Here is a 26,409-nt window from a genome sequence, read left to right as displayed (position 1 = left end):
TCCATCACAGAACCCTCATATTGTCACTAACCCTTCTATTCCATCACAGAACCCTTCAGTTGTCATTAACCCTTCTATTCCATCACAGAACCCTCATGTTGTCATTAACCCTTCTATTCCATCACAGAACCCTCATGTTGTCATTAACCCTTCTATTCCATCACAGAACCCTCATGTTGTCATTAACCCTTCTATTCCATCACAGAACCCTCATGTTGTCATTAACCCTTCTATTCCATCACAGAACCCTCATAATGTCACTAACCCTTCTATTCCATCACAGAACCCTTCAGTTGTCATTAACCCTTCTATTCCATCACAGAACCCTCATAATGTCACTAACCCTTCTATTCCATCACAGAACCCTTCAGTTGTCATTAACCCTTCTATTCCATCACAGAACCCTCATGTTGTCATTAACCCTTCTATTCCATCACAGAACCCTTTAGTTGTCATTAACCCTTCTATTCCATCACAGAACCCTCATATTGTCACTAACCCTTCTATTCCATCACAGGACCCTCATGTTGTCATTAACCCTTCTATTCCATCACAGAACCCTCATAATGTCACTAACCCTTCTATTCCATCACAGAACCCTTCAGTTGTCACTAACCCTTCTATTCCATCACAGGACCCTCATGTTGTCATTAACCCTTCTATTCCATCACAGAACCCTCATATTGTCACTAACCCTTCTATTCCATCACAGAACCCTCATAATGTCACTAACCCTTCTATTCCATCACAGAACCCTTCAGTTGTCATTAACCCTTCTATTCCATCACAGAACCCTCATGTTGTCATTAACCCTTCTATTCCATCACAGAACCCTTTAGTTGTCATTAACCCTTCTATTCCATCACAGAACCCTCATATTGTCACTAACCCTTCTATTCCATCACAGGACCCTCATGTTGTCATTAACCCTTCTATTCCATCACAGAACCCTCATGTTGTCATTAACCCTTCTATTCCATCACAGAACCCTCATGTTGTCATTAACCCTTCTATTCCATCACAGAACCCTCATAATGTCACTAACCCTTCTATTCCATCACAGAACCCTTCAGTTGTCATTAACCCTTCTATTCCATCACAGAACCCTCATGTTGTCATTAACCCTTCTATTCCATCACAGAACCCTTTAGTTGTCATTAACCCTTCTATTCTATCACAGAACCCTCATATTGTCACTAACCCTTCTATTCCATCACAGGACCCTCATGTTGTCATTAACCCTTCTATTCCATCACAGAACCCTCATGTTGTCATTAACCCTTCTATTCCATCACAGAACCCTCATGTTGTCATTAACCCTTCTATTCCATCACAGAACCCTCATAATGTCACTAACCCTTCTATTCCATCACAGAACCCTTTAGTTGTCCTTAACCCTTCTATTCCATCACAAAACCCTCATAATGTCACTAACCCTTCTATTCCATCACAGGACCCTCAAGCATTCCACAAATTCCACCAAAGCTTGGGTACAGAAGAAGTCCTGGAAGATTCTACAGTGGCCCTCACAGTCACCTGACTCAAACCCCACAGAAAATCTCTGGTAGGATTTGAAGACGGTTGCAGCAGAAAACCCCAAATATATTACTGAACTGGAGGCCATTGCTCATGAGGAATGGGCTAAGATTTCTCAGAAACACTGCCAGAAGCTGGTGTCTGGTTATACATCTCGTTTTCAGCAGGTCATACCAGCAAAAGGGTGTTCTCCTAAATACAAAAGATTCTTGCCATGAAGAGTTTGAATAATTTTGAGACTGCAAAAGTCATTAAAAGTTGCATTTTCAGTTGAATTTGGGGAAACCAGCTATTTCAATTACTTTTGTTTGATTTATTCATTGCAAACATCAGAAAGTCTGTAAATTTTGCCAATAAACCTGATTTGTAATGGGGGTTGAATAATTTCAAACTGAATATGGTCTTAGGGTCAAAATCATCTTGTTATCATTGTTTTAGTCCAGCTAATGGGAGCTTTTTGTTCAGACAAGACTAGCAAGCAAAGATATGAGTTACAATTAAAAGACAAAAATAATGAACACTTTCCTGTTACAATAGGCTATATCTTCATAAAAAAGCAGGACAGTAATAAATGAGTGTTGTAACTTGTGGCTATAGCTTTGTATATTGTGTGCACATGAAAAAAAAGATGGAAACAGTGACACTATTTTTCCAAAGGGAACAGGCCGCAGCTCCCGGGTATCTCTCTGCATGTGAGAGCTTAGCACGAGGACCACACGGTCAGATGGCACGTTTTACCAATGGTAGATCAATACTGACCTAGACACCAGGCCAAGGCAATGCACATCTCATCAGATCGGCAGAACCACACACACACACATCCACACGCACAGCAACCTCTATCAAATAAGCTGCTAAGTTTAATTTTTAGTTCAAGCACAGTTTCAACAAAATAAACTATCAAATACATCAATACAATTTTGTTAAAGATACAATTTATAAAATGTCTCCAGCAAAATATGGAAAGTTTATAATGGCAGGAATTTCTCATTTTGGTGATGAATCTGAAGGACTACAGAACTAACTTTCTGTGACCCAAAAACATGGTGAAATCATGGTCAATTCTAAGATTAGGCCAGTACATTTTATATTAAGAAAAAATATATGCATTGTGTTAATTTAAATTATTCATCAATTTCCAATATGTTTACTTTACATTTACATTTATTAATTTAGCTGACACTTTCATCCAAAGCGACTTACAATTGCTATACATGTCAGAGGTCGCATGCCTCTGAAGCAACTAGGGGTTAAGTGTCTTGCTCAGGGACACATTGGTGTCTCACAGTGGATTCGAACCCGGGTCTTTCACACCAAAGGCATGTGTCTCATCCACTGCACCATCACCACCATGTTGATGATAAAGAAAGCAGAAGAGGCATTGATTTCTAGAATCTGTCTGAATTTGTCAGTCAAGTCAGTGTGGAAAACATGGCAGCTAAAATTAGTATCAAAGCAAATACAAAATATCTGTGAAGATGCTATTGTGAACAATATAATCGTGCCTTGTCAAATTGGGGCTTTCTATTACAGATTAAGACACATTGTGATAACGTGACTCACCTGGTCTGTGCTTGGTGAGTCTGCAATGTCATTCATGCTCCTGCTTTGAGCGTGACCTGCGGACACAGGTACAAATATACACAGAAATGCAATTACAAATATTTCCTCAAAATTATACATATTTAAGTCTTACTCCAACATGATATAAAGCTGACAAGCTTTTTAACAACTAATCTAGCATCACTCACTAATTAATTAAAAATCTACTCTTTCTGGACAGCACTAATGAAAAACCTTTCTATAAAAATGCAAATTAAAAACACATTTTGATTAAATTTTTGATCAACCACATTATCCTAAGCAGAATTAATTCTTTACTTGCTTTTAACCAATTAAAATTGCTTTCTTTCTAGATGAATACAATATGGGTAACAATTTACAATAAGGTTCTAATTGTTAACAATAGTTAACATGAAAAACAAAAATAGTAATCTTGGTTAATGTTAATTTCAACATTTACTACATTATTAAAATCAAAAGCTATATCTGTTAATATTTTTTAATGGACCTGAGGTGAGCTAACATGAACTAACAGTGAACAGTCCTATTTTTTTATTAAAGGGATACTCCACAGCTCTTTCATATTAAACTATGTTATTCCCTTGACTAAGACGAGTTGACAGATACCTCTCTCGTCTCAGTGCGTGCACTCAATCGCTCGGGCGCGCGAGACACTTTGATAGCACTTAACTAGTTCATTCAACATGGGCCAAGCAGAGAAGCGACCAAACACCTCCATGTTTTCCCTATTTAAATACAGTTACATGAGTAGTGTAACTCGACTTAGGACGTTGACACGAAATAAAACGTTGCGCTTTTCTAAGTGTGTAAAGCGGATAACTATATTGTATGGTGGAATACCACAGCAAGTGCTTGGGAGCATTTCAACTCGGTGCATGTATATCTATGGATATAGCTGTTGGTATATAGGTATATATACCAACCCACCTGTTGGTTTGCTGTGTTTGTTGCTTAAGTTACTGATTAAGTTAAACACCTGTTAATCGTTGCTTTGACTGCTTTGGTATAGGGGATTATCACGCTTCCGGATTTCATGGGCGGGATTTGTCAACTTTGTGCATGTCCACTTTCGACACAGTTCAACAATGCCTGAGACGAATGCTATTTATGTCACTACTCTGTTCCACTTTGTAAATCTAACCAACAACACCAACCCTACTTAAGTTTTCATGGATTCCCGACTGAATTGAGTATATAAAACAAGGTAACACGTTTGTTTGCAGCCGGCACTTTAGTGAATCAGACTAATTTACCAGGGATGTTGTATAAATAAACTTAGTGTAATCCTTCATCAGTTTGCCAGCGAGATCGGTGATTCAACGGAAGTGGCAGTGCACAAAGATCACAGAATCCGGAAGTACTACGTATCAGCGTGATAATCCCCTATTATATAAAATGAGCTTGCTTCCTGACAGTCTTTGCTCTGGTAGTTTGGTAGTGTAAAGTTGGCTGTTCCAACCATGTTTTGATCCAGAGAATCCTGAGTGCTGTGTTAAATAAATTGTAAATAGAGGACTGCTGAACTTAAATCTGGCTTTATTTTCTTCCCAGCTCTTCAACCAGTTGTGGCATTAGCAGAATATGCAAATAATACAGTGGCGGGGCATGCATTTCACACCTAGGCCTTCAGTAGTGTCCTACCTGAATTAACAACGTTTAATAGTGTTGCAGCACACAGACTCTCTATAATTGTTTTGAAATTGCTGTTTTTATTTTGTACCGACAATTAGAGGGTTAATGCGGTGAGTTTGGAAAAGGCCGGATAGAGAGAAAGGAGCGAAGCAAGTAAGTTCGGCTTGTGTTTGGTGTGTTAGTGTACAGTGGTTCTTGCGTTCCGATTATAAGTTCAGTAACGGAGCCTCCCTTGTCTTGTCCTTCAAGGGATACAATAGTCTTACTCCCTTAAGAGTGCGTTACAATAGTATGAATGTTTGAAAAAAAAAAGTAAGTTTCGATCATAAATGTATTGGACAAATTACGAGGAAAATCATATTCATATTGGAAAAAACGGGGGCAAAAAAGGCTCACCAAAACTACTGATTATTTTTTACACAAAATCCATCCTAATTTTTAGTGCTGAAAATTCTGAAAGTTGAGTCTGTCCCGTCCTATTTCTGGCATAAGTTTTAATTCGCTTTTGGGCTGCGAGTGTCTGCTCGACAGAAGCAGTGGACACAGGGACAGTCACAGCAAAACATGATAATCTACAGCAGCCCCATACTCTCACACAGATTTTTAAAGGAAATCAGTGAGACATTGCATACATTACAGTCAGTTAATGCTGTTTTTACCCAAGATAGATCGAATAGAGCTCTGTGACTCTGCATTGAGCTGAATAAGTGTTGAATAAGGGATTTTCTCCGGTAGGTTTGAACCTGCTGGGGCTCGAGGAGGGAAAGAAACATAATTTGTGGGTTGAAAAACTATTAAATCTACAGGAATATATTTTAGTTTATGCAGTTCGCTACAGCTGCAGTTCGCTAGCTCTGACTACCAGTAATAGTAGCACGATGTGGATGAGATGTGAAAATTCTAGATTCTGCAGTCAAATCGAAATCTGATTGGCTAATTAAATATTATCTGAATGGTTAAAGCAACTATTTCATTGCCATTCATTTTAAGCTACAGGCGCCCACATTAGTGATTCTGAAGGCCTCAAGGCAGACATCTTTGGCCATGGCAATAATTGATCACTGAAATATTAATTAACATATAATATATATATATAAAAGCTCTAACATAAACATCCACATACTGGAAGCAGCACAACCAAGAAAAGAATGGACTATTGGGAATAGAAAAAATAATAGAAAAATATATGAAGTGCAAGTCAGTGATTCTGATAGTGTTTAGGTCAGCAGAGAAGGCCTTGCTGGCCCTGACGGCTCACCACTGCAGTGATAATAAAAAATGATTGAAAGAGGCGCAAAGACTCACGTAGTCGGCCATAGTTTGCTTGCTTGCTACGCAGATCTTCTGTAGAGCGATTAAAATTTGCTCCAGTGGCAGGAGTTCGGGCTGGGCTCCGAGCTATGAGAGACAAACAACATTACTTTTTTTAATTATTATTACCTATTAAGCAGACAATGTTTTTTTTCTAATAAGCTGATGTTAATACACTGTGTAAAAAGAGCAATGAAAGAACCCACTGAAAAAATTAAATTGGGATTGTTCACCAAAAGTCTATCATGATCTACTCACCCTCATGTCACTTACTTCAAACCCATGCGATCTTATTTATGCTCAGGCTGAATTTAACAATGGGCTTGTCAGTCTAAACAACAAAAGTGGATGTGGCCAGTGGCTGTAAAGTTCCAAAAAGGAATAAAACTTATAAGTAATATGAAGTTTTGTGTTTTTGTGCTTCCTTTATTTGTTCCTTTTTGGAGCTTTACATTCACTTTGCTCTCGGTATATGGAAGATATGGCCTGAATGCTCTGCTGGATAAACTTATTTAGTTTTTTCAACAGTTTACACAATATAAGTGTGAGTAGATAAGGATCATTTTTGGATTAACTGTAATTTTAAGACTATTAAAGGGGTCATATGATGACATTTCTTGTTTTCCTTTATCTTTACTGTATCCGTTTTTGCATGCATAAGATCCTCAGAGTTACAAGTCTCAAGAAATATTCTTTATAAAAGTTAGGCCTCAGCCATGCCCTCCTAAAACGGTTCATTCAAACACACTCCCACAAATATATGCAAGTCTGTAGAGCAGAAACATAGCCAGAAAAGAGACTGAAAAACTAGATATGCCCCATTTATAGTCATATTACTGTGCAAAATTATTAACCATAGTCATGCCCCCCATTAACCATAAAACTACATAAAATATAACTATCCATTACACTCAGGATCCCCAACAATCCATAGGAGTCGCTCTGAAACCGGCCGTTAAGTTCCATTAGCTGTCTGTCAAGAATGGAAATCCACAGGATTGCAAATCCAAGACAGTCCTAATGGGCGCACACCCGCCCACTCTAGAGGTTACATGCGAGTCGGAAAGCCTGGCAGGTAATTTCTTGTTACATGCACCCATGACTTCATCAGTAAGCCCAATTAATTATCTCAAATTCCCCGTCTGAGATATTCCTAAATGTAGTAAAAGTTTCTTTCAATCAAGTGGACACAGTCAGTAAGAGAAACAGATGGGGACTGTAGGCCTTTTGTCGCAAATTCACTTGCACTGAACAGCTTAGAAAATGCAACAAGGAGAAAGATGAACCTCTTAGTCTGTATTGTTGCAAAAGAGACTACATCTATTTTGATCTGGCCTGAGCCTTCTGAAAACTCACTCAGTGTTTCCAATATGACGTCGAACAAACTCAAGACTCGACTCAAAGACTTTTGAACTCCATCTAATATCCGTGGAGAGCACAAGCTCCAGGCAGGGTTTGTCGGGATGTAGCTCTTTTTGAATCTGTAGAAATCGTGCATGTCTGTTCGCTCCAGTCATTAAATGATGCAGTGAGTGAATTTATACCATAAAAAAAGTGACCACAGTAGGATACACTTTTGAGGCTGTTGAAAGAACAAGATTGAGGCGGTGCGAGTGGCAGTGTACATACACTGCATGGGGGAACGTTTTTCTGCACCCCAGCTCTCCTCTCCCACCTGACATGACTGCCACTCAGTCAAAACTGAAACCCACACACAATTGAATTCAGGATCCAGCTGCAGCGTTCCTGTACTTCCAAAAATTTGCTAGCGATGCAAGAGAATGTCATATTATCTGTAGCCACAAATCCAACAGCTCTCTCTCTCTCTCTTAGATTGCCATTAAATATAAACCTCACACAGACAGCAATTAGTTCCTTCTTCGAGAGGTCCTTGTACTCGGCATAATAGGTGTCAGCCTGTGAATGCTCTGATTTTTCGTCTGAGAAGTGATGCTGCAGTTTCAAAGAGGTGGTTTGAATATCTGGGCTCATTTTTGCATTAACTGGAAGCGTCGTTTTATCTTGGGGTCATATTGACAAAGCACTTTAAACAACTCAAAAAAGTTTCCTCTGTTCAGGCTTTCTATGTCTTCTTTGTGACCACGTAGTGCAATCCCTTGTTTCGCACAGAAAAGCAAAATGTCAGTGATAACTTTGAATTGACATGTGCCCGTTTTCTTTCAATCAAGTCAGTAAAATGCCCCTGTGCGTTGTCTTTTGTTAACTGATGTATGATGTCACCTTTTCCAGCCCTTTTTATCTCCATGAAACCTTTGTGTCGGGCCACAGCAGCAGCATGGGCTTTACTGGCTTCATGTTTTATACAAAACTGACCCAGATGCCCCCAGTCACTTAGTCCTACTTTGCTAAATACAGAGCCGGCGCCAGCCGAGCGCTTATGAGGGGGCGTCTGAAATACCGAGAGGGGGCATTAATGCACGTCACCACTTTTTTTTTGCCAGGGTCGATTTCACCACTTTTTAAAACATCTTTGCCGCATGTACCATATACCAATACAAATTGCTAAAACATCTCCAGTTAACTTGCAGAGCATTCATTTTTGTTCTTTTGTCAAATTAGAGTCATTAGAGTGCTGAAATGTTTTTTTTTTTAAATCAAGTGATCAAAGTGCTTGCTGCTTCAATCAGGGAAATTTTAAAACACACTAATGATGAAACACAATAATAATCCTTTCCATTATAATAAGACAACACGTTTTACATGTTGGATACACATTGTGTCAGTAGCTTTAGTAATTTTGCTCTATTCTTCTTCAGTTCACCGACAATTTACTGATTTACCGTGATTAGTGGAGAAATTCACGTGTTATAAATCCAAACCAACTTGGCACCAACAATAAAATGTCATCCACTTGCACATATTTGACAATTGGAACATCAGTGTTTCATGCTATAGCGAATATATTTGTGAATAAAAAAGGAAAAATTACATAAAAGCTGATCATCATCAACAACCAGTGCTGTGTTGTAGTTGCGCTCTGTCACGTGACAAGCAATAATGCGTCACCATGGAAACATTAAAGTGACAGGCCACTACTAACAACTAACGGCCACTTTCTTTCATGTATTTCGGGAGAAACTGATAATTTCAAGTGCTGTAAATCCAGCTGACAGGACTCTCTAAACTGTGGCGATCATCTTGTTATATAGATTATAGATCAATATCATTTATAAAGGTTTTTAAACGAAGAATTGAAATATCAGCCACGGTAAATGAAAAAGCGAATTCATCTGTCACTTTGTGTCACTGCGGTGTGTAAACGTTTTAGTAAAGTTTAGTAAAACATTTTTTTAAGACTATCCATTATTAGGCGGCTACGCCAGTGCTGTGGAGGCAGAGTTTCATAACACCACTCAAAAGTGCACGGCTACAGGCAAAGATGCCGCCGGCACAGCCATTGTGTGGAGACGCTGGGTTTTTCGTTTGCGAAAGCCAAACTCCTTTTTTGGCCTTTTTAAAAGAGGACAAAATTAGAAAACAGTGGTTATGCTTTATTTAAAACACTGTTCAAGAACAGTATAACCAAAATATTAGACTGTGTGTTGTGCATTTTTCAGAGGACTGTTTCCAGAAATAACAGCAACTAACGTTACATCTTTACAAGTACAGTGTGGTGCTTTTGACTCAGACACAGCCACAGTAAGTATGTTTTTATTAGAAGCGAGTTTTGAGCAGTATTGTGCTTGTTTGTCGTTTCTACGATCACAAATGCAGACATGGTTTTATGTAACATAGTGTTCTCACCTCTGTAGCGCAAAACATAAAAAAAATCAGTAAAATGTCCCCAATGAAATAAAACCTTACCAATCTGATTGAGCAAAGCTGATTGATCAGCTTGGTCATCTGCATTTTCCAGATCAGACTTGGGCTCGAATTGATACGGTACTGACATAGAGTGCTGAAGTGATGACGTCACTTTGTAGGACAACTCGGAAACTAGCGGCGCATGGGTTCCCTCGGTCGAAAAGCTATGCATTTTCCCCATAGACTTTTGGAAAATCGCAAAAAAAATAAGACCTGTGTTTAACAAGGGCTGTGACCACATTTTGAAGCCTATATAAAGTTTTTATAAACTATAAACTAAAAAATATAAATTATAAAACTAAATCTATATAAACACAAGCAGACACAATAAAGTTTAAAAAACCACAAGCAGGTAACTGTGTGTTCTATGTCATAGATCAAAACGTGAAAATATGTAGAGCCTTTGTTCACCACAGACCTTATTTCAGGCGATTTAGCAAAAACCCATTCAAAAATGTGCTAAAATGCTAACTCACTTCCGTGCTTTGGCCTACAAAGTGACATCGTAACTTCGGCACTCTATTATCACCTGTCATTATTGCTTTGAGAGCTGATGTTCCAAATATGATAAAGAAGTGACATTTCCGTCACACACTTAAGGTAGTCGGGCCAATCACAACGGACTGGATCGCTAGCCAATCAAAGAACACCACGCTTTTCAGAACGATGAGCTTTGTAAAAAAAAAAAAAAAAAAAAAATCGCCATTTTTCAGAAAGACGGGGCATAGAGGAGCAACAATAATGTACGGTATGTGTAAAATAAAGACTTTAACCTAAAACGGCGTAAACACATTGCATTAAACCAAATACACAAAATAATGTTCATTTTAGAAGCGTCATAGGACCCCTTTAAAGAGATAGTTCACCCAAAAATGGAAATTGTGTCATTATTCCAAACCTGTATGGGTTTCTTCTATTGAACACCAAAGACAATAACCATTGATTTCCATAGCATTTATTTTCTGCTATGAAAGTCAATGACTATTGTCAACTGTCAGGTTACCAACATTCTTCAAAATATCTTCTTTGTGTTCAACAGGAACTCTTAATGATGAATAAATGATGAAACAATTTTCATTTTTGGGTGAACTATCCCTTTAAGCAATTAGGCAGTATTCCACATTAAGATGCAAAAAAATTAAAGATTGAAGACTCACTGGGTCCTCCAGAGCCAGACTTGCCCAGATCCGCAAGAGAGCGATGGATTGGCTTCTTTGTCTGGTGTCTGTGCTTTCTCAACAAAACAAAGCTGATTTTATCTCTCAGATCAGGACTGATCAACCCTTCCTCTATCTGACGTTCGATGATGTCATCTGCATGAGACAAAAGTTAAAGTGGTTTGCTTTAAAAGTACATTGGTAGCAAAACAAAATGCATAAACACTGTTGAAAAACATTGATGCATCAAAATAAAAAAACACTCATATGAATTAAGACGATATCTGTTGTACAAAGGATTAGATTGTTCAGAGTACATCAGTAGCCTCCCATCAGATGAAAAGCACCCAGAATAAAGAGCATCATTGCTCACCAACTATCTGTGGGAGTGAATATCCCTCCAGGTCCAGCAGCACAGTGCCCGTCTGTAAGCATGTCCGCAGTTCAAACAGGCTGTGCAGGGAGAGCGTGGAAACGTGGGGTTTGCTCCATCTCTCCCCACCCTCCTCGACCTTTTCCTCAAACTTCACCCACCTGCAGATATGCACAGTCACACACAAAGTTGAAGTCAAGCAGAGAAAAACGAAAATGTAAGTCGGTTCTGATGTCCTTCCGATGAGGATGCTGTTAGTTTCAAGGTGAAATGTGTCATTTCTGAGCAGAGGTGTCCAAACCTTTTAGTACAAAAGGCCATAAATCAAACTTGATTGACCTTAGGCCAAAAATAAATGTTGCATTATATCCAACCATATTACATTAAAACATTAAGTTTTAAAAATCTAAAAGCACCATTTATAATGGTTACAAATGACAAATATCTCTGCATTCTGACAAAATAAACAAATACATAAATAGATATCTTTCATTTACAACTGAGTATATTCACTACAAGTAATTAATCACATCAGTAGTTATTTTAGCATTTTAAAATGAGCTTTTTTGATGCATTTTGTATTCATTTTGATTAAAAACATTTTTGCTTTTCCATTTTGTTTTTAATTATATTGCCGTTTTAGCTTTAGTTCAGTTTTAATTAAAATGTTTCAAATTAATTGTTTTACTTTTATGATAATGATCAAATGATAATTATCGTGCATGGTGTGTTTATGGATACATAATTGTTTTGAAACTACTGAGCCACAGAACTGAAATGATTCTGAGTTTCCAATTGCTGCAAGACTGGTGGCATTTGTGATGCTTTTGTGAGTGTGTTTTTATACCTTGCTGATTCTTTCCACTCCAGCTCGTCTCCCTCGTGTTGCAACGTGTCCATCTCAGTGAAGAGAGTGGGTGTGGGCATGGCCTCCTCCTCGTCCCCTAAAATGTAGCGCAGTCGTTCTGCTGCAGGGGACACTGTGAAATGAATAGGAAAAGAAGTGATTGAAAACTTTGTTGCTTGGATCTCGCTCAGTCAGAGACACACAACAATGAAAGTACTTGCTCAAAAGTTAAGAAACAACAAGGATCCCCAATGTGTATGTTTGATAAATTGCTGTGATGATTGCCTGTGCCTGGAGGAAAACCACAGTGTAAGTCATTGTTCATTAATTTTCTGGGTGAGGACTAAGTCTGTGAGCGGTGATTGAAGTTGAGAATCCACACTGTGCTTGTTTTTCTGGGCTTGTTTGAGGTGATGCTGGGGAGCATGTTGCAAAGTCCAAGCCTTTCTGGTCTTTTTTTTTGTGTTTTCATTTAGTGCTCAGCATTTCTCAGCTCTAACACCTGTTCGGTACATCTTTATTTCTTACTATGGTTTGATCATTGCTGCCTGTTTCATCCACACAGAGGCTTCCTGAGGACTAAAGATATGACTCATGAAGAGACGTGTGGAGAACAGAAGCCCATAGATGTCAAGATGTGAAATAGGTGGCGGCATAAAGAGCCGAGAAAGAGTCTTTTGTAATGCCAGTGTACATTCTTGGAAGTCAAAATTTTATGAGAGCCTAAGTGTCTTCAAAATTATCAATTTTTCAGTCTATTATATGTGAAGATTGTTAGACTAAACACAGAGAACACAGCTGACAGAGAAACAGGAGTTTTATTAAAAAGGCAAGAGGCAAAAATGCAAATTGTCCTGCTGTCATAGACACTTTAATTATCATAAGTCAACAATATACATGAACGAGTGATTACTAAAACTGAATTGAAGTTTAATTCCAAATTTTTTTTATTATTACCCACAGCTGTAAGTGAGGCCAGGAAAGATCAATAACATTGGCTGTGTCCAAAATCACACCCCATACCCATAAATAAGGTGCTATTTAAGTGGACAGTCCTTTGTAGTGGTGTCCGAAACCTAGTGGACATTATCGAGTGCACTCATTCAATCCCGAAATGTACACTCATATCTATGCACTCACCGACTAGAGAATACCCATAATGTACTGTGAGGGTCATGCCGAATGAATTCCCGCATTTAATGAATTATTAGTATAAAGTACAGAGTAAAAGGTGTGATTTCAAACAGCTATTGAGTTACATGTCAGCAGCAAATGAGGTAATGGCCTTTTTAGCCTATGTCAGAGGCATTAGTGTTTAAAAAAATGGGAGATTTTCAGTAATAAAGCTGCTTAGACATGATGTGTATTTGTAAGCCAACCAGGACAGCCATTTCGGCATGGTTTCAACATTCATGTTTTGCCCCAAGTCATAAATGATCTTTATTCATCGAAAGTGATTTCTTTCACAACATAAGTTGCTAACAAATAGCTGTTTGTTTGCATCAGTCTTGTTATTGTTAAATAAACTATCAAAAGAAATGTTGCCTTGGCAACTAAGTGCTAAAATTACTAAAACTTAAACGGAATACAAATAAATTAAAGCTAAATAGAAATATATTTAAAAGTGCATGTCATGTTATTTTGACTTCAAATATACCCATTTTGTACATAAGTATATTATTAGTGTGCTAATTTAGCATAAAAGTACAAAATGAAAGTGTTGCGCATTCTCTGAATGTTTGCTCATTTCATTGTTCTGTGCTGACTGCAAACTTTGATGGCCCGTAAGTTGTTTATTCTCAAGCGTTTAGAGATGCATCACCATAATTGTTTTTCATGGTCTTCTATTTTGCAGTGATGACTCTATCCTGCTCTCGGCACAGCATGATATTGAGAGTGAGGGTGTGGGGTATATCTGATAAACCAGGCACAATTCTATTTCACTCACACACACGCACAGAAATGTACTGCAATATTGCTCCCTATAGTCCTCTTGAATTTGCATTCTCACTTTCAGATTTCCTTGAGTCTACGACCTCACAGAGAATTTGAATTGAATCCTTTCTCATCTTTTGCACTTGTTGGATATAGAATCCATTGTGATTTTACAGTACTACCCGTTTTTGTGGGGTCACCAGTCTTTTGGGTCATCATATTGGCAATAAAAAAAAAGTAGCCTAAGTAAAGGTCTGAAATGTTTTCTTTTTTTATCTTGCTCGGTCAAAAGACACAAGTACCATCATCTGATGTAATATACAGGACACACTTTACAAATTCAGAACTGATCGAGGACTCACTGGTTCTGTTGATGTCTGGTGGCAGGCTGTGTTCTGGATTATCCAGGTTTGCAGCCTCTAGATCGTATCGGTCTCTGTCATCACAATCATAGTGTTCTTGTCTGTGATGGTCGTGCCGAAGTCTTCGTTCTACATCTGCATCGTGACTCGAGATGGACGACCGTCTCCGTCTGCGTTTGCGACGGTAACCGCGGGGGACCGGAACACCAATGTAGATGGATTGATGATCTGAGAAAGGCAGATCACACTATGAGCAGAAGCTTAACAACATTGTTCGATATCTTGGATGTCATTGATTTTGAAAAGTAATTTCATCCATAGAACATATTTTGCTCAAGCAAACATGTTCAAGACCAAAAATGGCATGATCTGGTGTAACTATTGATGGAGCCCTCAATACTGACATTGTAGGATCAATAAATAGCCTATTTATTTGAAATAGAGTTTCCAGTTCTGTCAAAGCACAGACATTTACAACAAGAGAATAAGAAAAACATACTGTTTAAATTCACTCTCCTCCTGCCATTCATAAAATTATTAGAACAAAGCAATTATTGGAAGGATCCAATCCAGCAAAAAATGAATAAAGGTTATTGTTATGTTTTTATTATAACGAAAAAGTGTTTGCATAGCATTTCAACATTGATAATTATAAGAAATGTTTCTTGAGTACCAAAGCAGCATATTGGAATGCTTTCTAAGAGTATTCAGCTTTGCCATCACAGGAATGAATAACATTTTAAAATTTCTTAAAATAGAAAACAATTTTCTGTATTTTGGATCAAATACAATGGAGCCTTGGTGAGAAAAAGAGATTTCTTTACAAAATAAAATGTATCGTCCCCAAACTTTTAAATGTTAGTGTAAGTTAACATTTAAAAAATGTTAATGTTAATGTTAATAGAGATGGCCCTGATTCACTGTCAAAAGCAACATGCCATATATTACTTTCTCCCTTAGGGAAAACTGTTGCTTTTGTAATTTCATGTCAATTTTCCCTCATCTTCTTAATATATATTTTATGAAGTATGAAGTGGAGGAAGAAAAAACTGTCTGGTTAATAAGTTAAAGTGAGTGAAAATATGAAAAAAAAAAATTTAGCGGTTGGCACAGTAATAATAACTCAACTAATTTGAACATAATGTGCTTTGTACAATGTTTTGTTTTCTTTTTATTTGAGATGGAAAAATGGCAGGATTTTTGTAACACTTTTTTTTTAAGTAGGTCTGTCAAATCTTGAAAAGATAATGGGAAGAAAAGGACAGTGGGTTAAAAGGAGCTTGCTTCTGGCCCAGTTTTTGTTTATCCATATTTAGGAGGTGCTCAGTAACTGATAGGAGCACATGTTCAAGTGTAACCTTTTTGAAGCTCACATTTTACAATCTTGTAAAAACTAAACAATTTAATTATTATGTTTCATAAGCCCATTTTGTCTATCAAAGGTCACAATGTATATGCATTAGATGATATCCAACTACTTACTCATAAAATAAAATAAAAATATTAGCGTTGATGAATCCATGAAAAACCTTTAACATCCATTGAATCTTTCCATTCCACAAAATGTTCTTTATAATGGAAAAGGCTTCTTTGTATCATAAATATGTTATTTACATGAAGAAAATAATTGGTCTTTTAAGAATTATTCAATGGCATCACTGTGAAATTCTTTTTGGAGTCTTTCTTTATTTTTATTTTATTATTTATTTGTTCGATTTTTTCTCTTTACATTTTTTCTTCAACCAAACAGTGAGTTAAGATAAAATGTCCCAAACTAACCTCACTGCACAACATGTAACAACTGTCATGCTGATTGCATGTGCATCTGCATGCGTGCATGTGTGTGTGTGTGTGTGTGTGTGTCTGGTTTCATGCCTAAGGCTACTCACCCTCCTCCTCCTCATCATAGCGGTAACGACTGTTTCCCATGCCTCGATCATGATCCATCCTGAGAGAATGCAGATAAGAAGATTTAATATGGATAAATATGGCAAAGACCGAATGCAAAAAGGTGGTTTTGAGTCTGTGATATGTCAAATGTTGCAAAGCAAATGTGTAATTCTGTGTAAAATCCTGAAAACGTTTCAAATCATCACGCTCTCTCGTTATGATTTCATTATGATCATGCACAACAGAAGGTCAGGGGCATGACTTGAGGCAGTGGCACACACTGGGCATTGAGCTTCCTGCTGAATCTCTGCCAATCACAGATCAATAGTGAAATAATTAACAGAACAAATGCCCGATGGAAAGAAACATAATTACACGACTAGAGGAAAACTCATGTATAACTAAAGGCCAGTCTTTTCCTTTCACTATAAAGCCACAATAATTTTATCGCAGGTTACTATTTTGCAATACGCTTACAATAATAAGCACAAATGAAACTTCTACATTTTAGGAGCTGAATTACTGAGATTTAATTACAACTGTGAAAATGAATTACTACTGCCTGTTGGCTTTTAAAGATACAATACAATAAATGTGCAATAGGCTTTTTGTGAACACTACACACTGTGTAAATTGTTTATGCTTCAAATCAATCTAGCTCTTTTGCAATTTGAAATGAAAATAAAGTAATGTTCAGAAGTTTTTGAAATAAATGAATCCTTTTTGTCAGCAAAAATGATGCATTAAATTGATCAAAACTGACAGTAAAGACAGTTACAAAAGAGTTATATTTAAAATATATGCCATTCTTTTGAACTTTGTATTAATCAAAAAATCCTTTTTTTTCCACGATTTCCACAAAAATAGTAAGCATCACAACTTTTTTTTAACATTGATAATAATTAATAAAGATATTAATAAAGGATCATGTTACACTGAAGACTAGAATTGCCAGTGTTGGGGAAAGTAAGTTAAAAGTAATGCAGTACAATATTGTGTAACTCCCAAAAAAAGTTACTCATTGCGTTAATCGTTACATAACTTGTGCATTACATTTTCTCACCTGGGCTGGACTTGCTTGTTTTTTTTTTAATAAGTTACTTTTTTGGCAAAAAGTTAAAGGTGCTCAAAGCGATGTTGGGTAACGTCCCTTTTTGATGACGTTCGAAGTATTGTCAAACAAAATGGAGGCAACTAATTTAAAAAAGTAACTTAGATACTTTGTTGTAAATTGAAAAAGTAATGCGTTAATTTACTAGTTACTTGAAAAAGTAATCTGATTACATAACTAGTTACTTGTAATGAGTTACACCCAACACTGAAAATAGCTCCTGAAAATTTAGCTTTGCTATCACAGGAAGTTATATTTTGAAGTACATTCAATAGAAAACAGTTATTTTAAATTGTAAAAATATTTTATAGCATTACTGCATTTTTGATCAAATAAATGCAGCCTTGGTGAACAAAAGAGAATTTCTTTAGTAAAAACCTCTTACCGCCCCCATTTTGCACAGTAGCCAATACTTAACCAAAAAAATGTTTACACCTTGTTTTGATCATTAAAGCAGGATATTGACTGAGGGCCTCCAAAGTAATGGCCAACTAATATATTATGCACCGTAATGATCTATTTTTTTTCCCCAATTGTTCCTACTTCTCTAACACTTATTCAAAGGATTGCACTATAATTCTTGCTCAGATAAGCATGAACTTGCTCAGGAGAGGAATCATAAATTTGTAGATTTTAATAAGGAAGCATGGTGTTGCATTTGATTAGCTCTGTTGGGTTCCAAACTGGATAATTAGTTGTCACATTGGTGTCCTTCACACCCAGTGGCCAGCAGAGCCAGAGAGAGAGAGAGAACAATGGTGAAAGAGAGAGAAAGAGAAATGCTGTCGGCCATCCTCTTTCGCAGGCTCAATCAATTGGTCCCCATTTGTACTCAACCCACTTACAGAACTGGCCCAGTATCCTCTCTCTCTCTCCTGCATGTGTCACTCTAATTTCTTTTTGCTAACCTCCCTATTCTCTTTCACTTCGGGCACTTTTACTCAGTCTATACAGAACAACATTCACAAATTAATTGGTAATTTCCCTCCCTTCAGTTTCACTTGCTCATTAGTTTATGGGCAACACTCAGAATTTTTAGTACTGACATTGTTAATTCACCTTAAACAATTTACTTTTCATTATATTTTACTGCTGAAGACGCAGAGCTTTGGGCGCTTGAGAGTGTTTTGGCAGCGCAGCGTTTTTTCCGTTGAGAGGTTTTGTTGCTATGATCAAGAATATTTGCAGCACACTCTACTTGAAACTGATTTTGCAGATAATTTGTTTCATACTTAAAATGTATTTTTCATCCATTTTGTTCGGTTAGCTCTGCTGGTTGATGTCGTTGTACAAAAAGAATGTTGTGACAATTCGACAGTGTGGTTTAGTCCCACCCCCCACCCCCCCTCCACTGTGATTGGACGGCTGGGTAAAAGTGACAGTGATGAGCGATGCGTTTTATCCCAAGTTGAACATTTCTCTCGGCGACCAGTAAAAAACGCAGAGTGCTCGGCGCTTCAGCGTGAAAAAAAAAACGCTCAGCGCCTTGTTACACCGTGTCTTAACTACACACGACGCAATAAAATTCCAGCGACAGAAAGTGTGTCTGTCCACATCATAGACGTCCACACTAGACGCGACGCAATTAGTCAATCAAAAAAAATCACAGCCATTCAGAACAGTGTGTGGGCGGAGTCTCTCAGTGAAAGCGCACTGCTGGTCTGCACTTGCATTGGAAATGGGTAAGGACATAATCAAATCAAGAAATAAAATTATTAAAAATCAAAACAATAACGAAATATACTCATTGGCTAATTTTGTTATGAAGTACAGTTGTATGTTTGCATAGAATTCATTTTGAACGAAATTACGTCAAAATCTGACGTAAATTATCCATTAACGCTTGTGGCACAGTAACCTAATGCCTTTGAAATTCGGCAATCAGTTCCTCGTCGTCCATGTTTGATGTTTAAATATTCATGACACGCAGAACTTCCATCCAATGAGATCTCTGTGTGGGCGGATCTGTCAGTCGCGACGTCGCAGAAATAAGAACCGTTTCTAAATTAGAAACTTCGCGTGTCGCCGTCGCGTCTGGTTAGGACAAAAACTCTGGTTAACATGGAAGAGATACCTTTTTCGTGTGTCGCGGCGTCGCGTTGCGAGTAGTTAGGACACAGTGTTATTACGCTCATGCCGTTTAAAAAACGCGACGCTCCCATTGAAAACAAACGCCAGGCACGTGGAAAAATGCTTTGGTGGACACACGGCCTAAGGCTGAATTGAATTGATCAAAAATACAGTAAAAAGTGTAAACATTTTGAAATTTATAACAACTTTTCTATTTGAATATATATATTTAAATAGAAAACAGTTGATGATTTGGTGTTCAATTATTTCTTATTATCAGTGCTGGTAACATGATTGCTTACAGTTTTTCTCAATCGCTTGGGCTCAATGAGTTTTTATTATTAAAACGTTTCTTGTTTACATCACATTTCTTGTTGATTTAAGCAAATTGCATGTGTTTTGGCACATGAAATTGTCAAACTCTTCACAACGTCTAAACATTCTTTCATCATGACAGCCATCGCATTCAAAATAATCCATTTAGCAATCAAAATCTTCTAAACATGCATGTATATTCCATAAATATCTGACATGGAATGTTAGTAATGTCTGTTGACAAAAATCCAGAAATTCTATTGAAATAGTAATCACAATCTCACTAATTAACCAATAAAATTTGGAAGCATATACATGGAGTTTTCCCAGCACAATCACTACTATTTTTTAACATGGAGGAACATCACAACCCTATACAACAGCAGCTACAGCAGTACATTTCTTTTTGTAGAAATGTGTTACACATAAACTGAAAATTGGTGTTAGGGTAAGACATAATGCAGTGTGTAAAAATGAACAAGCAACTGTGAGAAAGCCCTAACCACGCCCCCTGAGTGATTCGTATTATACACATAGACTGTAAAATACAGCGATCAGCAAGTTGTGAACATGAAAAATTGGCAGCTGACTTACAAATCAGGTGGCTGGTCTGTTATTGTTATTTGTTTCTATTTAGTTTATTAAAGACCACGCATTGTGAAGTAACATGTGCAAAACTCGTTTGAATAAATCAATTAAACTGGGATTCCATCTCGTGTTTCTCTTACCGGAAACACACAACACCGTCAAACACACACACAAAAAAAAAATTGTTTAAAAACAAGGTGATAAATAATTATACAACTAAATATGACTAATTTGTCTACTTTATTATATGTTAACTATTAAAATTAATGTCTGAGATGTGTCATGCATGAACATATTGGAAATGCTCTTATATAAATTATGTTACGTTAAATTAAAGTACGTTTATTTTGAAAGTTAAATCCAGAGAGAAAAATGACGCTAATTGAGTAATTATGTACAAAAGGGATGGGCATAATAAGCATAGGTTTCAACCTGCACCTTTTTTAGGTTGTTATGCATGCATGTATATCTGTACAATGATTCAAAATAAATAATTGAATTGAAATTTACAGACACAATAACTAGGTCTTGAAGCATGAATTTAATATTTTGGGTGAGTAACTACATTTTGCAAACATGCAATATATTTCTGATGTTCCAGCAAAAATGTGTGACTTGAACTTGGAGTTTAGATCATTTAGACTGTTTCGATGAAAAAAATACCAAAGCGATTAAGAAAAACTGATTAAGAGAAAGTTTAAAAGTACATTTTCTAACATAGTAAATGTCTACTGTCACAGCTGATCAATTTAATACATCGTTGCTGAATAAAAGTATTAAAGATAGATAGATAGATAGATAGATAGATAGATAGATAGATAGATAGATAGATAGATAGATAGATAGATAGATAGATAGATAGATAGATAGATAGATAGATAGATAGTGAGGTATTAATTTTTGTTTTTATAATTAAACTCTTACCTGATCTCAGTAGCAGTGCACAGATGGAGAGGTAAAAAGCAAATAAAAAGGACTAATCAATACAGGAAATCACTGAGGATCACAACTCTATGGGGCACAGGACAAAAACTGAACATGTTATAGAACTAATCTGCAACTCTCTCTCAGTTAATCACTCTTCACATACACACAGAGACACACCCACTCATGTTAACACATCCACAAAGTGTGAGTCAATGGTATGGACTGATGACAAGGTCGAAAAGTAGATAACTGGGACTCAGGCAAATGGACCATTGAGAGCTGTGTTAAGGGACATTACTGACTCACTGTGCACTCTCATGTTGACATCTGTTCATTTACTGAGACTATTCACTCTGTAAGGGAGGGTTTCCCTTCACCAAATCCTTCGCAAAACATTTTGAACTGGTCGCAATTCTGAAGAAATAAAAGTCTTACAATGACCATCATTCATGACGTTATTTGCTTAAATTGGTCAAAACCACCTTTTTATTGTAAGCAAACATTTAAAACATTGATATTTAAAGAATATATTTAGCATCACATAGTCAAATTAACTAATATCTCAGAGCCATACTTACCAAAATGTTATTCTTTTCCTCTCTGTGCCTTCTGTCCTACAGCTGGTATACTCGATTTTGTGGCCCCCGGCTTTTACTTTTTTTTTTTTTTTTTTTTTACAAACACAAATGACAGGATAATGTTAGGATATGTGCTTTGACATTTATTGACTACTCGGAAAAATCCAATTCATAGCAGATGCTGAACTGAGTGCACAAACTCAACGCTCTGTGAACATCAAAGCACACACGCACACACACAAAAATCAATAACGAATAGAGACTCAAGATAACCTGTCCAGCAGCTCGTTGGTTGATGACCTCATCCTTCAGGATACTTCCTCCTTTGCGATTCCTGTTGACCTGGACTGATCCTGGTAATAAAGTCTTTTGAGACATTTTCCAGACATTTCAAAGTCTTTGGGCTGTAAAAAAAAAAAAAAGCTTTTTAGAATCTTTGACACAATAAATCAAGCATAATTTGTAAAACATAAATCCATTTAGTAGAACGATCGATAACACTTCCATTAACACTCTCACTGAAAAATACTTCTAAAGCAGGGGTGCTCTATCCTGTTCCTGGAGATCTATCTATCTGCAGAGTTCAGATCCAACACGCCTGCCTGAGAATACCAAGTGCTCCTGAAGATCTAATTTATCTCCTTCAGTTTCGTTTGATCAGGGTTGGAGCCTAACAGGAAGTTAGATCTCCAGGAACAGGATTGTGCACCCCGGTTCCAAAAGCATTTATTAATCTCAGTTAATGTTCATTTTACCATTTACTTATACATTATTAAAATCAAAAGTTGTATCTGTATATTATTTAATGGACCTGAACTAATATTCACAAGGTATCCAAGATAAGTCACCAACACTATCATCCATTTTATTAAATACATTGCCATACACAAATACATCGAGTCCATGCCACAGTTCGACTGCAAACGAGTGCAGATCACCTCCTGTAGTGTCCAACCTAGTTATCAACTAGAACCAAACATGCTAAGTGTGAAACTGTAAGCTTTTAAGTTGTTAAACTATTCAAATTTGATAAAATCATTAGAACACCGCTGACAACACGTTTCTGTGCAAGTGTGTGTCTGTACTCTGTGTGTGCGTTTGACTGGGAAAGAGCGGAGAAAATCATGAATAGTTTCCCTGAAAATAATTGCACGCCTTAGAAAGGTCATCAACCAATCAGATTTAAGCATTCAACAGCCCCTGTAGTATAAAAGCGATTAATGTTTTGTACAACATCACTCTTGATATCACTCATACAAAAGTGTGTTAGACATTTCATAAATATAATACAAAAAAAATCATACGTTATTCAATGTAGATTATGTATACAAATAATTTAGGTGTCCACAATTAAACGTCAGGCATGACACTGTCACTCTTTCTTTCATCATCCACACAAAGTCCTTATTGACAGTCAATCAGGGATACATCTCATTACTGCCAGCAGAAACTCACTCATCATTCAATGGACTGCTCTCAATCAAGAATATTTCCAGCAGAAATGGCTTGTTGATGAATATGAAAAGCCATTTTCTTTGTGTGGCATACTGGAAACTCATGACAGAATCTTACATTGCATTTTTGTAAGTAATCAGGGACACTCAATGATATATTCATGGCCAAGATTGGATTCATTTTGCTGTCCGGAGCATGGCAGTCCCAGTCTGATTCGTTCAATGATAACACCATATGGGGTTTTTTGTCAGGAAATGATAAGAGGCATATTGTAAGGGACAATGGCAAGGCAGGCACAGTCAATAGCTATTACACTTCTAGTAAACCTCAGAAAAACGAATACCAGCGAACCTAAATATGAAATGCAAAAATTAAACTTTTCATCTTGCACTTTTGCACTAATTTAGGATAAAATCTGTATCGACTCATTCAAATATTTTGACCTTAAAGATGCAGGTTTTCTATAAAACCTTGCAGTTGCACAGGTGATGCAAAGTTGGGAAGGGAAGAAAATCGGCTAGTCTACTGAGAATTGGAGGGCACAGGTGCTAGAAAACCAGCACAATTTCCTGTCATTTACAGTTACAACTTTAATAGTACCAAATAGTACCCGGTCGTCATTGCAACGCCTTTCATTCCTCGTTGCCCCATCAGGCTCTTGCTGGATCCTCTCTTCGGCAACCAAACAAAGGAAAGTCTGCACCCCCGCGTTTGACCACGGTGTAACCAAAAACCAAACAAAGGCGACCCGAGGCGAGTTGAGTCGACCTGGGACTGTATAGTGGAAAAGCGCCATTACAATTCCCAAATGAGCGATTTCTAGATCATCATGACAGAATATGCTAATCAATGACTTGAAGACAGTTGAAGGTGCCATAGGTAATTCTCGGTGGAAGGCGTAACGTTAGAACCATAAAATGTCCGTTCAATCGTCGTGGTAGCTAGGGATGGGCGGATCGATACTTAAGTATCGATATTTTCGATACTGCTTTTGTATCGAAAGGATCGATTCTCACATACAAGTATCGATACTATCTGTTTTTTATGTACGTTTTTTTTTTTCATTTTTAAAATGAGTAGTACGCCGTTTTGTACAAATACACTTAAATCATAACGTCAATGGGAACTATATCTTCTTACGTGAGCGAACTGTATCACCGCGTTCGCTCACGTTACGTCTCCTTCCGCTGTATATCACCGTGCGTGCCGCGGCGCTCAAACACTCACTCACAACAAGTCCAGCACAGGAGCACGCTCAGTCAGTCAGCGCAAACAGTCAGGTTTAAGAAAGGTGTTCGTTAGAGTGCATGGCTGCGATGAGTGAAAGAAAAAGAAGTGTAATTTGGAGTTATTTCACTCCAGTAAATACTGATGAAGCCTCGTGTGACATTTGTAAAAAAAACATACGCCACTGTGGTAATACCACAAATTTGACAAAACATCTTAAAGCAAAACACCCTACAGAGCACGACGAAGTGCAGCTGAAGCGAGCAGAGGAGGTAACACAGACACGATCCCCATCTTCTGGTTCGAGGCAGAGTTCATTAGCAGAATGCTTTCAGGGAGGTCAACGACGTTATCCAGGTATCAAGTGGTTGTTAGATTATTTGAATACAAAAAGTTAAAGGGATAGTTGACTTTGAAATTAATTTGATATGTTTTAGCTTACCTCAAGGGCATCCAAGATGTAGGTGTCTTTGTTTCCACGGTATTTTCAATTTTGACATTTTTCAGTCAAACCGTTGTTGTCTATCAGTCTATCACTGGAGGCTAAGGCCAAAAAGCATGCACAGAGAAGTCAAAATTAAACATGATTTAATGACTCGTAAATGTAAGTACACATTGATGGCCTAAGACACGAAACGAGAGGTTTTTGTGAGAAAACGAACATAATTTATATAGTTTTTACCTTTTACCAGTACCTTGAGGTTAGCTAAAACATATCAAAAATTAATTTCAAAGTGAACTATCCCTTTAAGTCACTATATTTATAGCTATAGGCTACTTTGTACAATACATAGGCCTACTGTTTCGGATATGAAGATATTGCAAAATTTTATGTGGAGCAGAATATTAAACTGGATATTTTGCTTTAAATGTTTTTCATTAGCTATATCTATTTCTGTTACTTGATAGGCTATCTGGTGGATATTCTTAATTAAATAATTTATATATTATTTTTATCATTTAAAAAAATTATTGGTTACACTCTATTTTGGTAGTCATTTTAGACATTCTACTAACTATAAGTAACTTTTCAACTACATGTCAACTAAGACCCCGTTTACACCTGGTATTAAAATGCGATCTGTATCCAGATAAGTTATCCGGATAATAAGTACTGATTCCATTTACACCTGGCCACATAAATGTGTTTTTGCAAAACGGATATAAATCCGATCTTCACCTCCTGCGTTATGCAGATTTATTGGATTGCACGCCACCAAAAACAGATCTGAGCGGCATTTTATTGATCATCAGCTAATTTCCAAATCCGAGACATCAATAAGAGAGAGTGGCAACAGGCCTGGTAAGATAATTTCGTTTCTTTACTTGAAGATGTGTTAACTGCGTCTGTGACTTACTTTCACTTTTATTTGCGATGTTTGCACGTTGAATAGACGCTCAGCTGCTCATCTGCGGTGATGCGTGTCGCGTGTCGCATCTGACTAGGCTATAACATGACATAGCCTATATAACACGCTCTCACTCGTTTATTTTTTAGCATTTTTGGGAGGAGTAAAATATACATATGTGGTTTCAACAACCAAATTGCGTTTACACCTAGTAAAGATCCGGACACAATGCGAGCCAGACTACCTCCAGATGTGGTCAGGCAGATCCGATCACGATCCGATCACAACGCGTTTACACCTTGCATTAACATGCGTTTTTTATTATCCGGATAACTTA

At 37.2% G+C, this 26,409-nt stretch overlaps 1 protein-coding gene across 4 annotated transcripts in view; it reads right to left on the bottom strand.

Moving 5' to 3' along the window:
* The window catches only part of slc4a5a (solute carrier family 4 member 5a), a 42,595-nt gene that overhangs the window by 14,909 nt on the left and 1,277 nt on the right, over positions 1-26,409 (bottom strand). For 3 of the 4 annotated variants that reach the window (XM_089130350.1, XM_089130353.1, XM_089130351.1), the window contains exons 2-11: positions 22,315-22,445; positions 22,042-22,117; positions 21,770-21,877; positions 16,452-16,510; positions 14,563-14,790; positions 12,266-12,398; positions 11,419-11,579; positions 11,046-11,201; positions 6,058-6,150; positions 3,100-3,155 (exon numbers count right to left, since the gene is read on the bottom strand). In XM_089130350.1, the coding sequence (XP_088986476.1) occupies positions 3,100-3,155; positions 6,058-6,150; positions 11,046-11,201; positions 11,419-11,579; positions 12,266-12,398; positions 14,563-14,790; positions 16,452-16,510; positions 21,770-21,798 (915 nt within the window). In that variant the 5' untranslated portion in view covers positions 21,799-21,877; positions 22,042-22,117; positions 22,315-22,445. The remainder of the gene's footprint in view (positions 1-3,099; positions 3,156-6,057; positions 6,151-11,045; positions 11,202-11,418; positions 11,580-12,265; positions 12,399-14,562; positions 14,791-16,451; positions 16,511-21,769; positions 21,878-22,041; positions 22,118-22,314; positions 22,446-26,409) is intronic. The other variant, XM_089130352.1, reaches the window with a different exon arrangement.

Source organism: Pimephales promelas, chromosome 4, assembly GCF_988280905.1.
Source record: "Pimephales promelas chromosome 4, fPimPro1.hap1.1, whole genome shotgun sequence".
Classification (NCBI taxonomy): domain Eukaryota; kingdom Metazoa; phylum Chordata; class Actinopteri; order Cypriniformes; family Leuciscidae; genus Pimephales; species Pimephales promelas.
This window is presented reverse-complemented; position numbering and strand designations above follow the sequence as displayed.